The 25785-nt window shown below is 41.6% G+C and overlaps 1 protein-coding gene across 2 annotated transcripts in view; it reads right to left on the bottom strand.

The window, feature by feature from the left end:
* Window positions 1-25785, bottom strand: part of wnt5a (wingless-type MMTV integration site family, member 5a) — a 55693-nt gene that overhangs the window by 3729 nt on the left and 26179 nt on the right. Inside the window, exons 1-3 of one of the 2 annotated variants that reach the window (XM_023278941.3) lie at window positions 7550-8565; window positions 4516-4664; window positions 1851-2098 (exon numbers count right to left, since the gene is read on the bottom strand). In XM_023278941.3, the coding sequence (XP_023134709.1) occupies window positions 1851-2098; window positions 4516-4652 (385 nt within the window). In that variant the 5' untranslated portion in view covers window positions 4653-4664; window positions 7550-8565. Of the gene's footprint in view, window positions 1-1850; window positions 2099-4515; window positions 4665-7549; window positions 8566-25785 lie in introns of those variants that run through there. The other variant, XM_055012809.1, reaches the window with a different exon arrangement.

The raw sequence follows: 25785 nt of genomic DNA, 5'->3' as shown, positions 1-25785 counted from the left end.
ACTGATCAGAGAGAGCAGGGGATTTATTAGTTCAGTGCAACTTTTAATCCAGCCTGAGGATATCGGCCTAATAGCGGACCTGTAGACAGACAAACTGTCATCTCCCACACTGCTGCCTCACTTCTGATGTACCCCACCCTGGAGCTAGCCAAGGCGGGCAGGGCAGAGACTCAACCCAGCCACGCCACCACCCCCTGGAGTTCAGCTTTTAAATCACCAGCGGTGTCCTAAGCCAACAGACAGACAGTAAGACAGACTTTCATATGGACAACCCTAGAGGGGAGGACATGTTTACTTGGCCCAGGGTGGACCGAGATGGAATCACTGTTGGGGAGGGAGAAGAGGAATGGGAGAATGACTGCTGATGAGATTTCTATGAAGACTGATCTGTGGAGAGGGAGTCAGCAGCACCAGAGACACAGAAAGGCTGAATCGCCAGGAATAGTGTAGATGCACACACGGCGCATACACAAGTACAGCACATTAAATAGTTGGTGTGACTAAACAAAAACACAAAAACCCAAGTGGTATCCGTCCATCCAGATAGTTTCAGTCTGTGCAGTGTTTTGGGATATTTGTCTCAGATTTCTGTCACTACATGCAAGCAAAGGAAATGTAATTTTTGGTGCTCACAATATTATATTTAAACATTCACAGACAGCCTCTCTTTCCAAAAACAATGTCCTGTTTACTCTGTATTCATCTGCAAACTTTGGTTTGATCAGGTTTCAGTGGAAAAAAAAGGAAAGTCATCAAGAAAGCTGTTGACAGTGTGTTTGGCAGATTATCCAGAGTAATGAGGACATCATTTCTGGAAAGACAATTGCTGTTGAGTGCAATAAATGGTATTTTTAAAGCTGTGAGCATCATAAGTTAAATTCATTTCAGAATTATTTCCATTAATTGCACTGGGGAGAGAGAACAAATCTCAGAATGAATAACTCATCTCATGTTTTATTTATTTATTTAACTTTAATTTGGATGAATTGACCATTTAAAAATTAGAAATATGAACTAGATATCCTCAAAGGGAATTGGAAAGATTCTGAAAATGTGCACACCACAAGCTCAGACTTGTTAGACGTACTAAATGTGGTACATTCAGGTTTTGCTACCAAGAAATCCCATCACCACACTGACATTGTATATATTCCTTAGAATTTACCTGGAGACGATGAATACAGAGTAAACGACTTTCACATTCGCTCTCAAGGTGAAGGCAAACATGCAAATAAAACTACAAGAAACTATGTTAAATTATGGGCTCCAAGAATGGGATTCTCTTTTAGGGAAGAATTGTGAGGCTCTTGAACTTTCAATACACTGTACGTACATGCGCGCACACACAGACACGGTAATCTCTGACAAGGTGATATATTGGTCCACACACTCATTGCACTCCCATTACTTGTAAATACAGGGCAACTACAGTCCGGAGTGTGTGTCTGTGTGCGTGTGTGTTAGATTGTCTCCCATTCATCAGGGGAAAAGCAGATTCTCTGCCTCCCTCCTGCTCCATGTCGGGGGCAGGTTTAGCAGGCCAAAGCCACATGTGATTTATCCAGCAACCTCACCCACCAACTATTCCCTCCACACAGCTGCTGAGAATCAGCAGCCTCATACATTTCACACACGCACACACAAAAAAGAGGGTCAGTTAGTCAGAGAAAGAGAATAACGAACAGAAATATATAGATTCTAAATAACCCTGGTGAATATGTAAGGCAATGTGTGTATAGTAATGTTTGTGAATACACATCTGTGGTTGTATCTATATTAACCACCTGTGTCATCGTGTTTATGTTTCTTCAAATAAATGCCACTTTATATATCGTTTACCCATTTCTTACCTATTTGCATGACGCGTCCAAAAACGGAGGAGTTGTCCACGGTGCTGCAGTTCCAGCGCCGGTGTCTGAACTGGTACTGACACTCTCTGATGCCCGTCTTGGCGCCTTCACCGATGTACTGCATGTGGTCCTGGTAGAGCTGGCATAGTTTCTTCTGGCCCTGTGACAAGCCCACCAGCTGGCTGCACAGAGGCTGTGCACCGATGATGTAGGCCTCAGGGATCAGTAAAGGGTTCATGGCCAGCGACCTGGATGAAAGGGACACAAAATGCCATGTTTTCACTCATGTGGGAATTAGAACAAATCTAGGCACATTTTCAAAGGCATAAAGTCACAATCAGCTGCTGATTTCACTTGATTGGTTTCTCCCCATTGTTGATGAAGTCATGCTAATACTTGAAATGAGGTGCAGTTAGTTACTGGAGGGAGTAAAACTCTGTACACTCTTATCTTTTAATGGCATTGGGCTGAAAAGTCATGTGTCATTTAGCGCCAAGAACATACAGGAAATGAAGTATGGAAAAAAGGAGAAAAGAACAGTCAGGGAGTCTGAAAGGAAAATATGAAAAACTTATTACAAGAATGCAAAGCAGAAAATAAAGCAAACACGAGACAAACATATTGCTTTTTACTTGTGACCTCTAATATCCAAATAATGTCTGCTCACATTTCCTTGCCACAGGTTGCACACAGTATGCCTCTACCCACTTTTGATTTTAGATGGTTTCATATTAATCATTTTTAAAAGCCTTAGGAGGCAAAAAACTCTTTTGGCAAAAAGGATGAGATGTGAGGTGAAGATAAGTGACAAAACATACACATAATTTAGTGCTTCAGAAATGATTTTCCTTCTTTCTGACCTTAAATCACAAGGCTTAAGATTTGTCATGTAAACTCTTGGAGTTCCGAGTTCCAACCCCAGGTTGGGAAGCACGGTCTCAAAGCAGAGCATGCAGCTGACTACAAGCAATGCCAGGTGGAAAAGACATATTTTTGACAAGTTTTATGACGTGCTTTTTATGACGACCCTTTCCTCACACAAACTCAACACTTTGAGTTGATAACTAGAAGAGTTGCCCCCTGTTTTATAGTGCTACAAAGGTAAAAATTTGATCATTTAATCTAATGTAATTTTGCAAGAGAAATTAAAATGGTCTAGAAGAGAAAGGAACAAACACAGCTGAAATACAAGGAAAGAGGAACACTAGTAAGAGCATCTGGTTCCAGGCCACAGGACAATTAGAGCAGCCCATCCCTGAGCCCCTAGAGAGAGACAATTAGCCCCCAGTGTAACCTGATCGACTGAGGAAACTCAGCAGCGAGGGAACACAAACTGAATACACAGACAACATATACACAGACATGCACACATAAGACATTAAAAAAAACCCTGACATCCACATTGTCTGCAAACACACACGTAGACGGACACTCAGCCTCACACACACATGCAGTCGGTAGGCCCACTGCTGCAACACGCTAAATCATTCACACCTGTGCGTCCTCTCAAAGAGGAAACTGAAAGACACACAAAGTTTGCGCTCCGAACTCAGCTTTCCAAAGGGTCTGTGGTCGTCCTCAGCTGGACCTGTAATCCGACTCATTATTTGAACTTTAATGTAGCAGCTCGCTGAGCTAAACCCATTAAAATATGTTTATCTGTACAAATACTCTTGGAATTCTTCACAACATTATTTTAATAAAATTTTACCATCACCACATGATGTCATCACTTGCTTTGATCTGATCATCTGAAGTAAATAAAAATCTTACGCTGGAACTTTGGTTTACAGTGTCCCATGTTCAAGAGCAAGCAGTCTTGTTCGGATGCAATTATTTGTACACAAAAAGAGAAGCATTTTACACAATTATTCACTAAGTGCACAATTACACAAAAACACATAAGCAGCTACCGGATGTTAAGAGTTGTGATTTGCTTTAAGTGGCGCGTCTGAGGTCCTTGGTAAACGGCAAACCCCCCCCCATCAGAAGTAATCTGTGTGTTTAAGTGCAACATGCATAAATATAGACTTTTCTCCAAATAGCAGCAGGGTATGTGTGTACATGCAGACACACACACACACACACACACACACACACACACACACACACACACACACACACACACACACACACACACAGAAAGTGTTCATGTTTGCACATATTTGGACGCCGACTCATAAACCACAGCATTCTATGTTTTCTATAATATTCATAATTTTGGTTTGGCAATAAGTGAAGGAAGAAAATAAGGGAGAAAAAAGGTCTTCCTGAAAAGCTAATGTGCCACAGTCAGCATGTTCTATTACTCCATATGTGGTGCAACTGAAGCTGAGGAGGCTTATTTAGCAAACATGTACACACGAGGCTCAAACTGACTCTGAAACTGTGTAAAGTACAAACATACACACCAAAAAAAATGTTGTTCTTTTTTTAATAATCAGTATCACCCCTAAGTCTAGAGCTTTTTTTTTCATGCCTTTTCAGGCTCTGTTATTCCATTTACAAATGTGACTCGTGTATGAGAGAGAAGAGAAGGAAATGCCTTTTGAAAGCTGACAATCCCCACTTGCCAGATGACAAGTAAACACATCACAGGCTCACTGTGAAAAAATTAAGATACACACAGAAATTCTGTACATATGGAGAGAAAACGAATGCATACCACCACGAGTTGGCCTCCACCACCACCTGCATGAGGAGTGTGAGGAGTGTGAGGGCAAAGACACAGTGTCTGGAGTCCAACAGGCTGCCAAAGGGCCAGCAGACCGGCCGACACACACAGCTCAGCCCCAGGTTCATACTGCCACCGATCTGAGGGAGAACAGAACAGGATGCATGTCAGTTTGCCTGCATGTTGCTCACACACAGTTTTGTTGTACATAATGCAGAAAAGACACAGACATACCCGAGATGTCAAAATATGTGTTTCAGATGTATTCCAGTATATCTCCGCATGTAATTTACATGCAAACTGACGAAGCTGTGTGCGTGATGAAAGCCCTGAGGCCATCGGTGGTCGCACAGTTTGGCAGCAGGTCTGAGTGTGAATCACATAAGACTGATAGACGTGAAGTCAGTGAAGATACGACGACAATGAAGCCCCCTGCTAGACACATTCCTTACATTTCACTGTACTCGGAGAAACAGATCCACAGAGGCAGAGCGACTGGCAAAGGCCTTGTCAGAGAGGATGAGAGAGTGTGTGTGTATTTTATTTGAAATTCATTTTAACAATTTTGATTGTATTTTAATGGGACAAAAAAAGTCTCACAAAAAAAATAAAAGAAAATCTAAAGCCTGCCAACTTAGAATAAAACAACTGTGCATTTAGTCCTTGATAACATTTCTGAACAGAGGAGAATTCTGTTTAATCATGCAAATAACAAAAAAGGGGGCAAATTTGGAAATATAATGGGTATAGAAATCCATTTTCACGAATTAATCTTAAATGGACTTAACGAGAATATTTATGCAAAACGCTGAAAATATTAAGACTTTTGAATTATTGTGTCTTTTTGTAATTGTGATATGTGTAGCAATTAAATGTGCAATGTAGGTCATATAATTCCATTCAGCTTAATTTTTTATGCTTATTAACTGAATGCAGATCGGACTGACAGAAGCCACGTCAGCGGATGATGGCCTGGTCATTACGTGCAGGGTTTTTGCGCAACGAAAAACTACAAGGAATTAAAAAAAAGAGAGGGGAAAAAAATCAATTAACTACAGACAACTTCGTAGGTTAGGTGATACATTTTGGCTACCATTTAAGCAGAAAATGACTTACAATAATTGCCCTCTAAATTTGGAGTTGAACCGATGTGCCAGTCTTCCTGTTGGGTCGTGTGTGAATTTTGGGACTGAGAGCAGCTCTAATTTGTCACGCTGCGTTATTTTCCAGGGTTGAGTCGTGGAGACCTGGGCCTGCCTAAAACTCATTAAAGACAAGGCCAAGTTCACCATCACTCACCCTGCGCGCGCGCACACACGCAAAGCACGCACACATCACGAGCATGTGCTTTCAGTTTACGCGCAGCCTTATTAATAGTTGGTGAGGTTACGTTATGTTGGTTGCAGTTCTTCCATATAAATTAAAGCAATAATCCACACAGGGCGGCGGTTTCACACTGATCTTAGATGAGTTTCTAGAGTTGTTAGGCTCGAAAAGAACCGGATTTGAAAATATATTTTTATTTACAGATAATTAGGTTCTGCCGTTATTTTTTATTTCTATTTTAACTGGACACTTCATCGAGATTAACTGAACAGCGGGGTGTCACAAGTGATTAATAGGCTTCATTCTGCATATTCAAATTAAAACTAACAGACATGGGGCCACAGCTGTGCGCATTTACTGAATATTACACAACTGAGTTTCAGCCGGTCAGAGTACAAAACAGCAATTATTCGTTTAAAGCTCCAAACAAGAGACGCACCTCTTATTTAAGATTTATTATTTCCATTGTCAGCAGCGACTAAACATCCCCTAACTGCTTCGAAAATAATATTATTCCGTTTTTATTATCAGAATTTTAGAAGTTGAGCATTCGGCACCCCGTGCGTAAAAGCTGCGTTAATCCTGCGCTCCGTGACCCTTGGAAACGATTTGACCCGAGCGAATAATCATAAGACTTAGTCGGATGACTGATGACTGCGCTGCAGATTTTTGTCAGTGAAAGTGGCATCCAAGTGAACAGATTCAGGAAGAGCACATTTACGATACAGTCGTCAAGATAATAAACCGACAGACGCACCTTTGGCTGTGGATCATTTAAGAGGCTATTTTAAGGCCCATGTCGGACTGGATTGACATTAAACCTGGAGTGTAAAGAAAATGAGCAGCATACTGAGATATTTTCTTTCTTATTTACAATTAGAAAGTTTATGGAAGCATTTCAGCTTTTGTTTACATTAGGGCCTGTATATTTTCTATGTTGTGGTCTTTTCTTGTTGGAACATTTGGGTAAAGCATTTCAAACGTTTTCGCAACAAATTACTGTGAAAACGTGAATGAAAAGTATTATTCTGAGAATGTAAAATTATGGCAACTTATAATTAATTACTGAGCTGTATTGAAGTGACTGTATTTATAGTGTGACATGTTTCTTTAAGCCAGTTGATATTATGTAGGTGGACAATGAATTAGACGTTGTGGGGAGCTATGGATAAGCAGGGACGTGGGAAAAGTGAGGAATTTAAAAAATTAAATCCACATTTCCCCAAACTGTATGGCAACCCAGTAATGAGTGAAATATTGTTTGCATTTAACGGCTCAAAATGATGAGTGTCTTTTCTTTGCCTGTCCTGATGTTTACAAAAACCAGGAGAGGGAGCCAGGTACAAGGATTTGATGAGGAGAGGCAGCACAAAGAACAGTGCCTGACTTTAAACAGACCCAGATAACAATGAAATACAACAGTGGAGTTTTACAAATAATTCTTATGTATTGTATGGGCTTTTTTTTGTGCAAATTTATTATTTGCAAAGCAGGACACCGACATATGGGTCACATAAGTGGACTGGGAAGGTTTGGGGGGTCAGCATGTTTCACACATCACATCTGTCAAAAACCACATCTTAGAACCAGCATTATAGTCCAACAATGTCCCACTGAAACACACATTTTCCACTCTTTTAAAGATAAACTGCGGTTGCACGGAAAACTGAGTCATCCAGGCTACCTATAGGCTACTCACCAGGGAGCACAGCCCGTTAGAAGTTGTAATCCACTCTCTGCAGACGATATCAAACCAATAATCCCAGTGCAGGCCAGGTGGATTTAAGATTTCCTTTTCCGCTGCACTCAAGTCTCGTCGTTTTGATCCGGATCTCTTGGAAAGTGCTTGGTTGGGGTGAACAAAACTCTAAAGCTGAGAGTTCTTCTGGTTTTTGGGGGGTGTTTGGTGAACACGGACGTCTCCCCCCCTAAACACAAAATTAGTGAAAGCGCTCCTTGCGCTGCACAGCTTATAGGTCTGGTGGAAAGCAGCGGGATTTATAAAATATCTAAAAGTCAAAATGAAGAAACAAGTCGATTCCTTTAACGATTCAGTGCGCGACTGTTACCAAATAAAAGCATCGAAAGGCAACCCCCAAAGCGGAAACGTCGGATGCAGTATTTGGTCGATTCGCTTCTAATTGAAAGCGGCCTGCTTTTAAACCAACTGTCCAAGTAGAAAATATATCTAAACGTGTAAAAAAAAAACCACACACACATACATATGAATAAAAAAAAAATCTTGCACTTTAGATCCAGCCGCTCAGATGTCACAGCGCGTTTTACCTGCGGAAAGATCCACAAGGTGATCCTCGCCACAAACGACTTGTCAATTTACCTTCCATTCTGTGACAATTCCTCAAAACTTCTTCACAAGCGCACACAACAAAAGAGCCATCCCCCTCACTAAAATAAATTATAAAAAGAAAACAATCGGCTCCAGACAGTATGCTCCAAAGGGGAAAAAAAAAAAACTTTCCGAACGAACTATCTCCAAACAGTGCGGCTTGGCGAGCGCGCAGGGTGCCAGGGCAGGGGGGAGGAAAAGAGCGCAGCGTGTGAACAGCAGCGGCTCTGCTGAGGCTCCGAGTACGTCGTCCTCCCACACCGTGTGTGTGTGTCTGCCCGTGTCGAAGTGCAGAAAAAGTCTTCCTCCCTCTCTCCTTTTTTTCCCTTCCTCCCCTCTCTCTCTTTCTCTCTCTCACCTGCTTCAGTCGCCTCCTCTTGCAGTCTACCGCTTTGCAGCATGGATGCGCGGAGCAAAAAAAAAAAAAAAAAAAAATCCACATAGCGCATGCGTTCCACCCTCAAATCCCTGCTTTTTTCTTCTTCCAGTCCCCAACTTTCAACAAGCGAGGAATTTCAGCGTAGGTAAAATTGTGAAGAAAGAGGGAGAGAGGGAAGAGAGAGAGCGAGGAGGGCGGAACAGGCTGTAACAAAACAAGCGTCTCTATTACCCAAAATAAACTTATAAAGCACCCGAGGCTATTACCCTATCCATACCAGAGCAGAGTTAAAGAAAATTTCACTGGCAGCAGATCGAGTTACCACTCAGTAGAATGGAGACAAGCAGGTTCATATTGGTGCTTACACAGGCTGCTCTCATCACCTGGAGGCTTGCGAGCATTACGGTCATTACGGTAATTATTATTTTATGGTACATTATCTCAAAAAAACATGCTCCAGGAATCTGTCGGCTTTACAAGCTCGATATTTTAGTCCAAATCTGAGTGTCAGAGTAGTTTCACCTGTGTCACAGCGGATTTCCCAGCCATGACGCACTGAAAGGCATGGAAGCAGATGAATAGAATGTGAGTAAAATCATGCAAAATTAATTGGATGAGGCAGTCACCTGATTATTAATGAAAACCTGCTTCAGGTGATAGAGGGAGGAGACTTTAATGCTAATCTTGTTGTCTTAATCAACCCCTTACAGGACTATTACTTGAAACCAAGAATGGTTCATTTGGATTCTGGCATGCTCCACTTTCTGACTTTTTTTTTCAGCACTCTGACAAGTTCCAGGTGTAATGTCTATTTTCTTTTAAAGCTGGATTTTAAAAATGTCTAATTTCCATCACAATGCAGATCAAATTAAATCAGAATTGTATGCAAAAAGGTTGTTCAAAACCCTCTGCGCCATGCGTCTTATGGTAAGGAGAAATTGTTGAAAAAAAAAAAAGGTTAATGCTTTAGTGAAAACTTTGCCAGAAAAGGTGTCAGCTTTTTTCAAGTGTATAATATCAAAACTATTCATGTGTGTGTGAAGGGCCTGCAAAAACTTGAAGAGTTCTGTTCCCAGCTAATGTTACCCTTGGTGGATGCTGAAGAGGCTGTGACTGTGTCAAAGAACACTTAAAACATGCTCAGCCACATTTCTGACCCCCACCAGCACCATCACCACCATGCCTCGCTCCTCCCCGTCCCTCCTCCATCCCCCCCACCCCATGTTCCCCTAGGAAAGAAAACTGGGCAACATCTGGCTGAGTTTATGAGAGAGAGAGAGAGAGAGAATTGGTAGACCATGAAAACTGGGGGAAGAATTCTTTCTTGGGCAGTGCAAGAGTCTATTGTTGTAGTTGCCATTAGCGGCGGTGAAACTTTAATCTTGTGAAAATACTCGTTCTTGCGCTCAGATTTACCTATAACACCGCTGATGTCGGTGTTGGCGTTGCTCTGATAAAGCACATGTTGCGGTTCTTGTGAAAACAACTTTTATTCAAACAACAGAAACAAGCTGACCACTGCAAAACACCGTGGAACAAGTCAAGGGTGAATACTGTTACCCCCAAACTTTCAGTCATCACAACCAACAGAGCAGCACAAAACCACACACATACACACACACGCATACACACACCTATTGTACAAAAACTGTACATATTAGGCAACGGCCCGATGGAAACGCTGTAATATTGTTGAGTTAAATCACAACAATACTGTGCATTACCGTCACCTAAGGTCAAGCTCCAGTACAGTGGGAAAAAAAGTAACGACACTGTGCTTTAAAATGCAAGTCACTTCATTATAATCAGATTAGCAACTCAGATTGATCAGATCAATAGACAACAAAATAATACATCACTCATCAGCATAATAAGTCACACAGCTGCTATAATTTCAAAAAAAGAGTGGCACTCAAATTGTTTCAGCTGTAGAAAATCAAACAGAACATGATATTGGTTCATTAAACAAACCCACAGCAGGCTAAAAGCACACGAGGAGAAATGTATAAACAGACAGTAAGCTGGCTCATTTGAGGTCAGCTGTGCTTCCTTCCCTGTTAATTAAGGTCCTGATTATTCGAGATGGTAGAAGCTGATCCGTAATCTTTATGTGAGGCATCCTCAAGCTCAAATATGCCTTTTAAAAAAAAATTTAGCTGATCCCTCTGCAGGAAATGGGAGATAGACAAATGCGTAACTAGGGGCGGTTTACTGGGTAGTCTCAGATGAGGAAGGATTCATTTGCTGTCCCATTTCAGTGGTCTCCTTTGGCACGGTACATTGAAAAGGTTTCTGTGGATTGTGGATTTTGAGGTCCATGTTGTCGTATTTACAAAAGTCTGATATTTAGCTGCAGAAGTAAGCACATTCATGCCATCGTAAACCAGTCTAGGCTTGGCATGAGTTAACAGCTAGTTCCACTGGCTCAGCTTAGCCATGTTCACTGTTGATATTAGCGTAGTGGCTGTCGGTTGATGTGAAGCCAGGACTCTGTAGCACCACGGTACTGTAAAATAAATCCAGCTTCCGGTGTTTTCAACAGTTAGGGAAATGAAGGCAGTGGACAATACCTTGAAGCTCCATGCTAGTGGTCGATTTCCTGTTTGGGGACATTTGCTCACCATGGGCCCAGGTCCTCAGTGGATCACTGCATTTGTCAGTGATGCTGACATTCACTGGTAAGATGGAGAGTTTATGACCATCTGATCACTGAACTTGACCTCAGTACATTGTAATAGTGGATACTGGAATGTTTCTGTATATCTGCTTGGTTGTCATGATTGTGGGAACACATGGGCCGATGAATCTGTAGCTGAAGCTGTTCAACCTCATGGTATCTGGTTCCACATGCAGCTGTGGAAAGAAGCATTGAGAAAAAGAGACAGTTTAAGAGGTCAGTCACAAAGAATTAAAACCAAATGCTGCAATCTACACACCACACAGGGGTATGAAGATGCACGATTGACCTAAAGATGTCGTTTTTACTTTCCTCAGCCATCTCCAAAAAATGCTGCATCATAGAACTACATTGCTTCGTATTTGGACAAATATAACTTAGACACTCAGGTCCTGTGCAGACATTTTATTTTTCTTTAGCATTAGCTTGATCATTTTCTTCCTGTAACTGTCTGGCGAGTCTCCAGAGCTCCTTAAGAATTCTCTAAATGCAGCTGGCTGCAGCCCAAACATCAAGTGCTCATTAATAAAAAGCAGGAAAAAAAGCATTGGAATGTGTCCGTTATTCAGGCTGCTCAGCAGTCAGCAACAACTCACTTCTTTCCTGAGGGCTATGAAACAATGATGTATGTCTAGTTCGCTGGGGGCGCCTCATTGGCTGAGCAAACAGGCCCCAAAATAACTACCAATCACTGAAGACGTTATCATCAGTCACTCAGGGAATAGTGAAAGAACTTTAAGACAAACTTTGTTTATCATGCACCACAGATATGCACAGGTTAAATTGGGGAACAAGTTGAGATTCTACTTGTGTAAAGACTCCAAAACCCTTAAATGCAAGGGAATCACTGGTATTTAATTGTGGCATCTAGGTTAGTGTGTGTTTTGTATAAAGAGGAATGTGAAATTGTGAGGAATGTGTCCAGATTTGTAGCACAGTTCACACTCTTCCTGCCCCACTGTGATTGGCTGCCAGGCAAAGAAGGACCATCAATTACATCCAGAAGTAAATAAACAGGCACAGTAATTAAAATGGCATCATTTGTTATGCAACACAGAGCATGTGTGTCTGCGTACATGCAACTCTGCTTGTGTGTAAGTGTGACCCACATGTACACGCTTGTGTGTGCGTGTGTGAATTTGTGTATGTGCGTCGGACGCCGTTCTCGGGTTTCTCCGTCATTGACTGCACTTAAATTAATGATTTGGGGGCCCAAGAATCAACAAATATGGCCCCCGGCAGGGCATAATGGAGAGCACGACCAGCCTGTGGATGTGTTTGAAGACTGCTCCTCTTTCTTCTCTGTCAGCACCTCACTACCTCCACACAACAGACACATTCACCACACAAACTCACATGTGACGCCTGCGTTCATGTTGTTAATGAGGAAGTGTGTTGCAATGCGGCCATGAATGTGTGTACGCTTATCGACCTGTGATTATTTTACATGTCAGCATGTTGTGTTAGAGCGTTAAAATCTGATGGAATTTTATGCTTCTGAGCCTAAGTGGTGCATTTTTGGTCATAGTGATGCCTGCTTTAGAAACATATGACATCAGCAAGGTATATTATATTAGCCGGGAAAAACAGAAGCACACATTGGATGAGCTCAGATGGGTCTGACAGGGTACTAAAAGCTTTTACAACCCAACAGTCAGTGTCTACAATTTTCTGTGCCATCAAATGCTAAAGGCAGCAAAAGAAGCCACACGGACGTACAATGCAGTGCACAAAGAAAACATTTTATTAAGCTGTGTGCAAACTCCAGCCGGATGAGGTAGCACTTATTAAAATATTTTTTTGAACAAGTAAAAGTGGTATGTAGCTGTATTATTTAAAACAACTGAAATCAAACCAGCTGTTCTGTCCAGACAATTCCATTACATGACAAATTTCACTGGACATTTTCCAGTGTTTCAGTGATATTTCAGATAAAGAACCTGCGGATAATTTCTTTGGCAGCAATGCACAAAAAGACAAAAGAGGACATCTGCCACAAAGAGGGGAACACACATGCAAAGAGGAGGAGGAATAACTGTGATGTGCAGCACTCTGGCTGGATCTGAGTGTGGGAATGTGATAAATAGCACTGTAACATCCAAACCCTGACCTGGATCTTCACAGAACAGCTACTGATAAAACTAAAATGCTAACACTTGACACACACTCCAGCAGATCAGATGCTTCCCTTCCATTATCATATTGAGCCACTTCACATAAAGTGAGGGGGAAAGGAAAATCTGCTCTGCTAATGGCAAACATGGTTTTACTGCATGCTTTTAAATGGCAAAATATTATTTCCTGCTCTCCCCGTAACTCTAATCAGCAATTCCTATCTTCTGCTTCCCATGTAAACCTCGTCCTCCTCCCTACTCCTCCACTCTCAGCATGCTTGATGATGGGATCAGACGCAGTTCACACTTTCTTATATTAATAACAGTTGAGCCTGCGCCTGAAGATGGAAAAATGATAGACTTATCAAAATTTGCAAATGCCCTCTGCAGAATCTGATATCCGGTGAAAATCATTTGGACATCCCGGTACCCTTGTTTTAATTAAATGTTCATTTGGTGACCACAACATCCCTAGCCAAAGGCCAGGTGAGTGGGTAGGAAATTAATATGAGGTCCCTATTTTGTTGCAGACCAGGGTTTTCTCACAGAGTCTGCTAGTCTGGTCCTGAGGTTTTGATGTCAAATATAAGAGTTTGGATGTGAGTGGCCAAAATCCTCTCTGTCTTAAAGTGCTACTAATATAAACTGCCTGTTAAATGGATCTTTGAAGAGTTTGGAGACCACCAGTGTTAGAGTGCTGCTCTTTCAGTTGGAATTAGCCTGTGGTTGGGGTTCTTTCACTCCAACAGAAAAAAGAGAAACACACCAAATTCAATTAGCAGTACAAAGATTCAGCCTCCACTCTGTAACTTATACTCTAACAAAACGAGAGATGTAAAATAAGTCATTTGGAGGTATGAAGAGGCAGATATTAGGGTTGAAATACAGGCAGAGAGAAGAATGACAACTTTTCTCACTGTTCAGTCTAATTTTCTATACATATGCAGATACTTTGTGAATGGAAACTTAGTATGTGACCACAGAACATATCAAATTTCAGAAAGGATGGTCTATTTAACCCCAGGAAAGGTCAAAAAGAAGCAGTTTTTACAAAATGCCCTGCAGTGAAAACAACTGCACACAAGCCACTGCTTTAATCTTGTGTTTGATTTGTTGAATGCAAAGCCCTCAAATAATGGTGACTCAGCATGCTCAATGATGGTATTAAAAAAGAAATCCTCACACAGTCTCTCTGTTGCTCAATCGTAAGGAAGTGATTAAGGTAAAACATTAAAGCAAATGTGAACCTAAAAACTGGTCATGTTCCAAATCACTGATGTTAAGTCGCACAATCCAGTGAACCAAAAGGAGGGGGGAAAAAAAAGAATCCAGAGCTGCGTGCACATGCCTATTCCATCATTATGAAAACATAGCTTTTTGAAAACCTTAAGAAATATGGTCTATATCAAGCTGTCCCAGGATAAGAGCGAATATCTCCTCTGGAACAATTGCTTCAAGAGCTCACTCCTTCTTCCCTCAAATTCTCCTTTTTTTCTCCCCCCCTCTCTCTTTCTTTTCTCTGCCTGACTTTTACAACTTCCTCCTGGTTGGGGCTGCAGCTCTAACCCAAACAAAACTCCATTTTTTAGTTATTGGCCCTCATGGCATGTAATGGAGAATCAAGCTAATTATCCCTACAGCTGTTTTCACTTGCTTTTTATGTAAGCAATACCTGGCTGATCCAGAGAGCAACAGTGAGGCCCTTCTTAGCGCTCCAGGCCTCCAGGCCGGCTGGAATTAGAGAGCAAAATGCCAGGTTTTCCTCCCCCCGATTCTGCCTGTGTGTACCCCTGGACCCATCTCCCAGCACACAACCCACCCTAACTCAGCTTGACACAACCCCCCCATCACACAACCAAAGCATCCACTCCCTAATACACATCACCCCCCTCCAGTCCTCCCTCCTTTTGATATTTAACAAAGCTGCTCTTCAACAGCTAAGATGGATCTGCATGACAGGCGTTCATTTTCTTCCCCTGATGGTTTCTGGCAATTAATGAAGGAGGTGAGCTTGGGTGTGGCTCGGCTTAAATGGGAACCATCTCCTGCTGTCATGGGACTAAAACGAGACAGAATGAGTACAAAAAAAAGTAAGACAGAGAGGTAAAGGCACAGAGAGCGGGAGAGAGAGGTAAAGAGTGAAAGAAAACAATCCCTCACTGGCTAATTACATAATTTCCTTCATCTGAGCAAACACATGCTGGGTGAAAGCAAGTGTGAGCAAGCCTCCCAGATGCCAGGCCAAGGGGTGCCGAGAAGACCTACTAACAGAATCTACAACTGCTCTCCAGCAACAGAAACTCTCTGTCAAAAAAGGCACTGAGCCAGATCATAGAAGCAACATCGTCTGCGCAGTTTGTAGTTTTTGTGGGAGTCATATCCAAAACCTTAGTGTGGATCCTCCCTTCCCCAGCAAACTCAGGGTAAAGTGTCTCAGTGCAGATAAACAATTGCCGGTGTACTGTTTCCCTCATAACAGTTCATTCCTCACTGCAGCCAGAAATCTGTTCAGTACAAACACCACTAGGTGGAGTTGACTGTTGTTGAAAAAAATATATCTCATGTATCAAACTCATTAAACTCCCATGGAGAGGCAGCATGCATCTGTAAGTGAGTCAGACACTGTGTATGCTTCACATATGCTGTTTCCGAGCTTTCCCCTTGTTCAAACACTGCTTCACTGGCGTGCATCGACTCCTTGCGCCTCCTCAAATTGACATCTGGTTTGAAATTAACAGACACGGAGAGGGGAAAAAGAAGGAGACACTAGTAGCAATTTTAATACTTCTATTATTTCAGCCAAAATATAGTAAAAACTCTGCCAGCTACAGAAAGTAAAAGAGCAATCCATCTGTCTCTACAGCCCTCTCCCTCTCCCCGTCTCTCTCTCTCGCTTTTTTTTTTTCATCTCTAATCCGGTGAGGAATGATGGAGGGCTCTCTGTGAGTGGTGGTGAGTTCCCCGAGTCCAGCCAAAGGTGTGCCAATGTCGAAATGATATGGGTGGAATCTGCAGTACCTATTCCTAATGTAGAAGCTGTTTTGACATATTTTGCAAAAGCAGCCCTCCACACACACTCACACACACAAACATACATGCTTGCACACATGGAAGTATGTTGGTATGCTTGCATAAAAAGCAGTACGTGAGCATGAATGTTGGAATTTATACAATACAAAGGCAAACACATCAGAGGAGGAGGATGAAAAAGTGTTTTTCGGTGGGACATGTTGAAATATTCATTAATCACTTAAAAGCCTCAAGGCAAAACAGAAACTATGTTCATAAAAGTGCATAACGTTCATGCAGGTCCAAAATACAGGTTTGTGCAACAACAATAAAAGGTGCATGGAATTCTGTCTTTCAGCTCCCATCCTTTTGATCTGCCTCTGTTTGCACTCAGAATTTCCTTTCCAACTAATCTCACTCGTAGTCCTTCAAGCTTTTTTGTCTTAAGGTTCATCCTTTTCCCCTCTCGATGACTCTAAGCAGTGTAAGTGTCAGTGTTTATGTTATTGAGATAAATATAGAGAGCTTTACTGTCGGCTCGCTGCATGCGTGTTGAAGTCTGTGTATACAACCCGCTGCTGTACCTGTTCTTCATAGCATGAATAGTGCAGAAACTCTGGTGAGCTCGTGTCCCATAACAACACCTTGACCTGCAGCTTAACCTCGACATGGAGCACGGCGGTCCATCAGAACCAAGGCCTAAGAGACCTGCATCTTGAAAGCGGCACAGGCCCAGCCAGGCAGGGGAGACGAGTGAAACCTGAGCCCACATTAAAGCATCACCATCAGGTAGGAGATCAGGAGAGGCCTTCATGCTCTCAGTGTTTGCAGGAGTGTGGGCCTCTGAAGCCCTATCTCACCTCCATCTGGAAAGAGAATCTGAGGGTAGCGTGATGGTCCGATAAGGGGCCATGCCGACTGACACGGTAACAGCCTCTCACCCCCATTTGGAAAAAACCAAGTGGATGCAAGTCCAGTTGTGGTGCACCGTCATGTGGGTAAGGGAGGGAGGGAGGGTGAAGCAATCGGCATGGGGGTCTGGGAATGAAGAGGTGCATGGTGGCATTCAATTTACTATTAAAGTTTGATCTATTGCCGACTCATGTACAGGTGCTACGTTAATAGAAACAAATGTATAGTAAAACATGTTGCCTTCCTCCTTCTGCTCCCTTTGCTCTTCTTGAGTTGAAAACACACACAGAAATATGGGAAAAAGGCATGTCTGACATGATGTCATAATTATTATTTTTGTTTTATAAGTGAGGAAAGTTTCCATGCAGGAGATACAGAGTGGGTTGGTGTCAGGACCTTTTCCTGAATGATGGAAAGATGGAAAAGAACAGAGTCAGACAACTGGTGAAAGCCCAACTCTGCACAAACAGCAATGTTAGAGAAACATATTTGGTATTCGCCACACGGTTCTTCAGTTCTATCTTCCTTTCTCTCTCTTAGTATTTGTGGTTGTCAGTGTGCACATCAAAAAAATACTGCTGTGTTCATTCAAGCAGTCACTGTTGTTTTCTAGGGTGTTGTTAATGCTCCACCCTCCTCTTGATGGCTTCTCAAGATGACATCAACTCCACTGACCCATCAGTTTTCACTCCTGACCCAACTAGTTGCTTCCTCTCTTTAACTGCCCACAGACTCACTGTTTCTCCATCTGTTCTTTATTGCCCATAGTTCAGTTCAGTTCAGTTTCCTCTCTTAACCCTTCTATCATACCAGATAGGAGACACAGAATCTGGGTCCTGCTCCGTGTTTCTATAAACGGATTCCAGTTTGACAGAGTACATGAGACAAAAACTACACTTCGCTTTTTATAAATTCCTTCCTGACTGGTATAACATTCATGAATAAGAAATGTCTGATTAGTGAGCTTCGTCTAGGACGCATCAAGAGATTTTTGAGCACAAGCCCAATAAAGTACACAGAAGTGTACAGTTTGTGTTAGTGTAAGAGTGTGCTTGCTATAAATGGACAAAGAGAGAATAGCAACGAGGTTTTGGATTGAAAATGGTTTGATTTGGTCTCGTTTGGTCATCTCCGATCTATTTAGGGCCACTCAAACCAGTTAAGCAAATAAATGTGATCCCTGAGATCTCAATCTGCTCTCAAGGAATAACAGGCTTACCTTTAGCCTGTTATTCCTTGTGTGTGTCTGCACCTGAATGTGGATTTGTGTGTGTGTGAGTGGATAAATATTTGGCTTTGTGTTTGCGTGTGGAAAAGTTGTGTCAGCAAAATGTGGTAACAATGTCTATTGAGGAGGTACAAGGAAGTTCAGACAGAGGTTCACACAGAAACCTACAATTTCATGGTTGGTCACACGTCCATCCAAAGTTAACAGCATTTCTGCACATCATCAGTGTCTATTTACCAAATGTAAAATGTACCTACAAACAGGTTTAAGACAGAGTGACAAAATCGAGGTTGATGTCAAGTGGAGTGAGTGCCTTCCTGCTAGCACAGCTGCACCGCGGTGCTTAATGCTAGGTAAGTCCGGTCTCAGGAAGAACCAATCATGTTGTTGGCTGAGTCTGTTTGGTGCTCCTGGGGTCAGTACAGCCTCAGGACATGAGACATATATGATATACGCAGGGGATAAAGACAGAGGCTTTCACAGTGCATGGTGGTCTGCTAGCGATCTCTACCTCAGTGTGACCTCTGTGTCAGAGTTAGAGAGCAAAGGGTGAAGGGAAGTGTAGAAAAGATGAAACAGCTACAAAACTTAATCTTTTACAGCAAAACAACAAAAAAGAAAAGCTAATTCTGAGTATTGTTCCTGTAATATTTACATATTCTATTGAATGTGCTGTTTCTTACTTTGTTTTGTCATTTCCTTGTCTGTTTTTATAAACATACATTTTTTGATTTTTTTTTATCTCTATCTCTGTTTTAATCATAGTTTATTTTATTTATCTAGCTTATCTTCTCTTATTTTATTTCATTTTATCCCAACAAGTTTTTCCTCATTGCACATATTGAATAGGGTAGTGCTTCCTCATTTTGTCAGTCCCTGTGTTTTAGAGTCCTGTATTTATGATGAACACAATTATCGGGTGATGTTGGGGGTTGTTGGTACTGTTTTATTTATGTAATTTTTATTGTAAGTATTTTCTGTTATCTCTCATCCAAGCATTTTGTGTTGCATTTTATTTGTATGAAATGTACTATATAAATAAAGTCTGATTGATTGCTTCCTCACTCACTTGCTTGACGATTGATTGATTGATCGATTGATTGATTAAATAATAAATTACATAAACACTATCTGTCAAAAATTTTAGAACATCCAAATTTTTCTATTTTTTAAACTAGAAATTATGCATGTTTATGTCTCATTGTACTCTGAAATGAAAGCAAATAATATGAAGTTAAAAAAATCAATATAGAAATCAAAATGTATTCGTAAGTAGCCACCTTTGGCAGATACAACAGCTGAACACACTTGTGGCATTTTTTCCACAATGGAAATCAAATGTTCTTCAGTAAGTTCTTCCCAGCTCTGTTGCAGAAGTTCCCATAAATATGTAGCACTTGTAGGTTGCTTTGCTTTCCCTCTTCTGTCCAGTTCATCCCAAACCTGCTCCATGGGGTTTAAGTCTGGAGACTATGCTGCCACTCCATGTTTTCAAGTTTACCATCTTGTTTTATTTTTCTGAAAGTAGTTCTGGCATAGCTTGGACTTATGTTTGGGTCATTATCTTGCTGTAGGATGAACTCCTGACCAACTAGGCGCATACTAGAGGGTACTGCATGCAGAATGCTGTGGTAGCTGTTTTGGTTCAGAGTACCTCTCACTCTGTACAAGAACCGACCCTGGATCCAGCAAAACAGCCCCAGACCCTCGCGCTTCCTCCTCCTTGTTAGACAGTCACACACCGAGGAACCATCCTTTGTCCTACTCGACGGCGTACAAAAATCCTGCGTGATGAACCAAAGATTTCAAATTTTGATTCATCAGTCCATAATACCTTCTTCTAGTCTTCAGTAGTCCATTGGTGGTGTTTCATGGAACAGGCAAACCTCTTTTTCTTATTCTGATGTCTTAGTAATGACTTTCTTGCTGCAACTTGACCTGTCAAACCTGCAACTCCAAGTCTTCTCTTCACAGCTGAAACTGAGACTTGCTTACTACAACCACTATTGAGCTGTGCTTGAAGTTGTTGTCCTGTGAGCTCCTATCACCAAGCTGTTGACTCTCAGAAACTTGTCTTCTGATTCTGTTGTGGCTTTGGGTCTTCCAGACCTCTTCCTGTCAGAGTTTCCTCCAGTTTCTGAGTGCCTTTTGATGGTGAAGAAAACTGTACTCACTGACACCTTGACTTTCTTCACAATTTCTCTGTAGGAAAGACTTACATTTTAAAGTGTTATGATGGTCTGTCTCTCTTCTATTGTTAATTGCCTTTTCCTCACCATTTTTATGGCAACACACTACTGTCTGCACTACAATACTATTCAAATAATGCTGTTGAGGGTATGGTGCCATGGTGTGTTCCAACACTACCTTTATGCAGACAGAGGTGGTTGTAAGTAATCAAGAAAGGTTGGGACACCTGTAGGATTTGGGAACACCAACTTTCAAGGCTTGATCGACCTCTATTGATGCAAGAACAGTTTTAATTTACTAACCCATTTTTTGCTCGCTGAAAAAGGCTTTTTTGTGTAATTCTGAAGTGTATATTATTTTTCATTTTTGGGTAACATTACCTTTATAAAAAAAAAAAAAAACTCTGGCAGTTCACCACTTAGCTTGGTACTATTTCAAGCTATTGATTGGACTTTAACTACTTGAATCTCAATTTAAAAAAATGGAAAATTTGGGGTGTTCTAAAACTTTTAACCGGTAGTGTAGTTCATGCTTAGATCAAAAACACAAATTAATCTGGGTTTAAACAAATGTTCAGTCAAGTGGAAATGAGTATTTTTCTGGTTCTATGTGCAGTAGTTACATCAGGCTGTGAGGTCCCACTGCCAGCATCCATGATGTTGAACACTGAGGGGATTGGAAAGGACAAGAGAGAATGTTTTGTGGGGTATAACCCAATTTTGCAGCCTCGAGGGAAGTGGCTGTGAGACAGAGAGATGCGAGGAGACAGACAGAGAGCGATGGACTGAAATAGACCATACAAGCACATGACAGAAGAAAGAGGCCAGAAACACGCACATTACGGTGATAAACAGTGAAGCTTTCTGAGCCAGTTATGATTCCTGAGATTTCTTTGAACTATAAAATGCCTCTGGTGCACTATAAAACCCCTAAATGTGTAAATTTTTCAGTCTGACAAAAACCACGGATACATGTGCAGCCATGTTGAACCTTTAACAACCTTTTGGAGCACTCTGTATGACAATGTGGAGAGCCCTGCCAGTGAAACCTAAAGGGAGATAGTGCGTATCATAAATAAGCATCGTAGAAAGTGACAGGTTTAGTTCGGTCTGCAGATAGAGAGTAAATAATCCTCATTATTTCTGACAAAGTGACTCATAGTTTTGTGATATTTACGGGCGAAAACACCCTGCACCCATTAAATAAGCGCTGATAGGGCCATCCACACTGACAGCGCTCTGGCTTGCACTTAACATTTCGTCCTGCTTTGGGATTAATGCAACAGGTTATGATGCACTGGCTAAGCAAAACAGTTTTTGTTATGATAGCAGGAATGATATAGAGCGGAGTTGGAACTGCAATGTATGTAAACCTGTCCTCACTCTGTTTATGAAAGTCTGAGATGTGGAAATATTGATGTGCTGGCAAAGTTAGAGATCACTTTTCAGCTCTGGCTGCTTTGACTCAGATAACTAAAAGTCATGCTGTTCCAATCATCTTATTGATATCAGGACCAAAAAGGATGCTGATAGTTGACACTAAATGATCCGTGAAACAGTGATTTAGGGGAATGTGTGCAGACTTCCAGTAGAATTTGCAGTAAGTTGCCGGGTGTGTGTGTTTTTTGTGTCAAGCTTGTGTGTGAACTTGCTCCATTTTGTCTGGGTGGTGGTGGGAATAGTATCGGCTTAAGGCAGGCTGAAAGAATTCAGGCCTCCCAAGCAAGGTCATGTGCTGATGTTTAGTAGGAGCTTTCTCAGGTCACAGAGTGTGACTTTCAACTATCACTCACTTTGCCCCACATCTCTGAGCAGTTCTGTTTAACTGGCATACCTGACATCTCTCCCCGAGTCGGCTGTAATGACAGATGACAGCTGTCTCACTCCACTTACCCAGTTAAGGGAGAAACCAAACCGAATTTTTGCTAGACAAGAAATGAAAATGGCAGATTTGGCATTCTATGATATCTTAATGTGAGGCAACATTGAAAAAAAAATGTAACAAAGATTTTGATTACAGGAAATGTTAATTCCTGCAAAGTGTGTCCACAAAAAATGTTTGCTTAAAAAGAAGAAGAAGAAAAAATAGCAAACCAAAAAACAGAAAAAAAATAGAAATCCAAGATGCTGGTTTTGGACTGATTCTTACTTTTCATTTCTGTTAGCCCTGAATACTTGAGGCTAAAAACACAATTATTGTAGTTGATATTAAAGCAGTTAGACACTCAAACCTTCACCAACAGGATTACATTTTTTTCAAGCCTGTCTGATAACAATAGTTACATTGAAACACACATTGAACACTGAAGCAATTTTTACTCACTGTAATCATTGCTCCTGTTTATGCTGGCTGACAAAAAGCATTTTCTCCTAAAAACGATTCCAACGGAAGTGAGAGGAAAAGATCCACATCACCTCGTTTTGTGCTAAAGTGTATTCAAATGTTTTGCTGAAGATAATATGAGGGTCTGGTAGCTTGAGTTACAAAAACCAAGTGGGTCCAAGTATGTTAAGTACAGAATTCACTCTTTGAGTTTTCCCAGACAGTTTTTCTTGTGAGTTATAGTGAAGAGATTGTGAAAACAAAAGAGAATTTTCTATTTTTTCCATTTTATGCTATGATAACCACTGTATCTGCTGAAACCTCATATTAGCTGAACTTTCAAGTGAATTTTTACAGAGAACAATGTCTGTGGATTTAGTCCCCTATCACCTCTGCTGGAGGGCCATTCAGATGAGGGAACTCCAGATGAGTGATTACAATAAGCACAACCTGTTTCAGTGTTCATATGGACACTTGACTTTTGTTTAAGACAGACGAAAAAGGTGTGAACCTTAGCCTTATGAATGTGCATTTAGAGTAAGATGCAATAGCTAAGTAGGATGACGTTTTTATCATTACAGAAGCCAGATGAGTGGTAAATGTGCCCAGTGGTGGTTAAGTAAACAGAGATTGCTCCCTGAGGTGCCCTGGCCTCGCTGTATGTGCTGTTTGTGTTGGCATCATCCCTGCTACTCACTGTACAGTAAAGGTCCACACTGTAGTTCTGATTTATACTCTTTTAGTCTATTTCTGCAACAGAAAAAAAGAAATAAAAATCGGAACTATCTCTTTCTCCTGCCCACTCAACTCTTCTCCCTCTGTCGTCCTTCTAGGTCTGCAGTAAATTAACATCAGCTCCTGTAACTGTCAGTACACATGTGTGTGGTGTTTGTGTTACATGGCTAGTGTTTCACAAGGATAATTACACTGTGTCTCTCCCCACCTGGGCTCTGACACATGTTCAACAGCTCAGACAAACACGCCCAACCACCTGTAAGAAATAACACACTAAAGGCAGACTGTCAGAGTCACTAAGAGAAAGAGGGAGAGGGTGTGAGACACTTAGTGTTTCCCTTGTCTCTCCTGTTAGTTATAAAGAGACAGTCTGAAGTGCTATGTGTCATTGCACACAATCATTAACGCGCTCATGTCCGTACGCATTTCTGAATCGACACAGGCATGCAACACCAGTAATTTTATGAGCATCATTGTCTTGAGTGCTTTGTCCTTTGAATAAGCTGCAATTATGTCTCGTATAATTCCACATCTGCCTCTACACAGCTTTTCTGCAGCAACAGCGTAAGTAACCTTGGCTTTGACTACAGAGCTCAGTAGCATTTTGTCTCCAATAGCTACTGTAGGAAATATTTCCGAAAACTGGGTAAAGTTGTACTCACAAGCGCATTCATAGTACATGTCAAGAAGCAGCAAATAACAAAGACGGGGAGAATAAGAGAGAGAGAGAACAAGAGACAGAAATAAGGAGTGATTTTTTTTTTTTTTAAAAAGGGGGTGTAATAACAGTGGTTAGGGCCTGCTCTTTCATTGAGTAAATCTGGCTGGGGCTATTTCGCACTGTAGGAATCTCCTGTCGACTAGATCAAAGGCTCGCCCAGAGACGGGGCTTGTAGAGAGCACGAGGAACAGGTGACAGCTCCGACACGCATAGAGGCATTTATACGTGCACACACAAACTGTCTACCACCAACACCACACACGCACATATTTGAATGAACACACAGTGAGATCTAAAACACAGAATGACAGCTCCTTTTGTGTCTAGATGAGCCTGGGGGAAGTCTATTTGAAGAACCAGAAGAAAACCATACATCTATCGTCTGAGCTTCGAAAACCACTTAAAGAGAGTCAGCACAGGCTGCACACACACACATACACACAAACTAAATATGCAGTGGGTATGACAAAGTACATTCAGACTTTACAAGTATGAGCATGACATGTACCATATGAGATGTACACTGATGAGACTAGCACATGCACAGTGGACATCGCGCTATGAATGGTTTAGGAAGCATGTGGGACTCAAGTGCAGCCTCATGATGGATAGATCTAATATAGAGTGGGCCATATCCAAAGGGGGTGAACATAAGGCTATGTCATCACTGGCCCATCTCTCTCCATACCTTCCATCACTTTTCACTCCCTCCTATAAAGAGAAGGATGAGGGGGGGGATACTGCAACTCCCACGCAGAAAAACGCACAAACACACTCACAAGGACACATGAATTTGCAGAAAAGCACACGGGGATTCGGCCGTATGTGCACACAGGCCTACTCATTTAGTTGCAGCAAAATCCAGACATGCACACAGACGCATGCATGCATATACACAATAACATTTTCAAAAAAGAAAAATGAATCCCGGGTGGTCTGAGAAGCAGCGATGTTTCCACTTGAGAAAGCTCTGGTTTTGAAATCACGTGATGCAGTTAATACTGGGTTCAAACTGCATTCATATACATACACACACACAGACACACAACTTTTGAGAGGAAATAAATGGGAAGTGAATGTGTATGGTTGAGCACAGAGACAGAATACAGGACTGCAGGCCTCCCGATGTACACTCAGCATTACACACCATCTCTCGGCTCATCAGTCCCAGCCTGTATCAAGCTAAGATGCTATATATTTAACACGGGAAGGTCCCACCTTAAACAGGCCATTATGGCGAATAGCTTTCACTGTTTTCATAGAATATGAGAAGATTACACAGCACTATGACAGGCCAATTA

Source organism: Amphiprion ocellaris, chromosome 8, assembly GCF_022539595.1.
Source record: "Amphiprion ocellaris isolate individual 3 ecotype Okinawa chromosome 8, ASM2253959v1, whole genome shotgun sequence".
Lineage (NCBI taxonomy): Eukaryota > Metazoa > Chordata > Actinopteri > Pomacentridae > Amphiprion > Amphiprion ocellaris.
The sequence above is the reverse complement of the archived record's forward strand: the minus strand, read 5'-3'. Positions and strand labels throughout refer to the sequence as shown.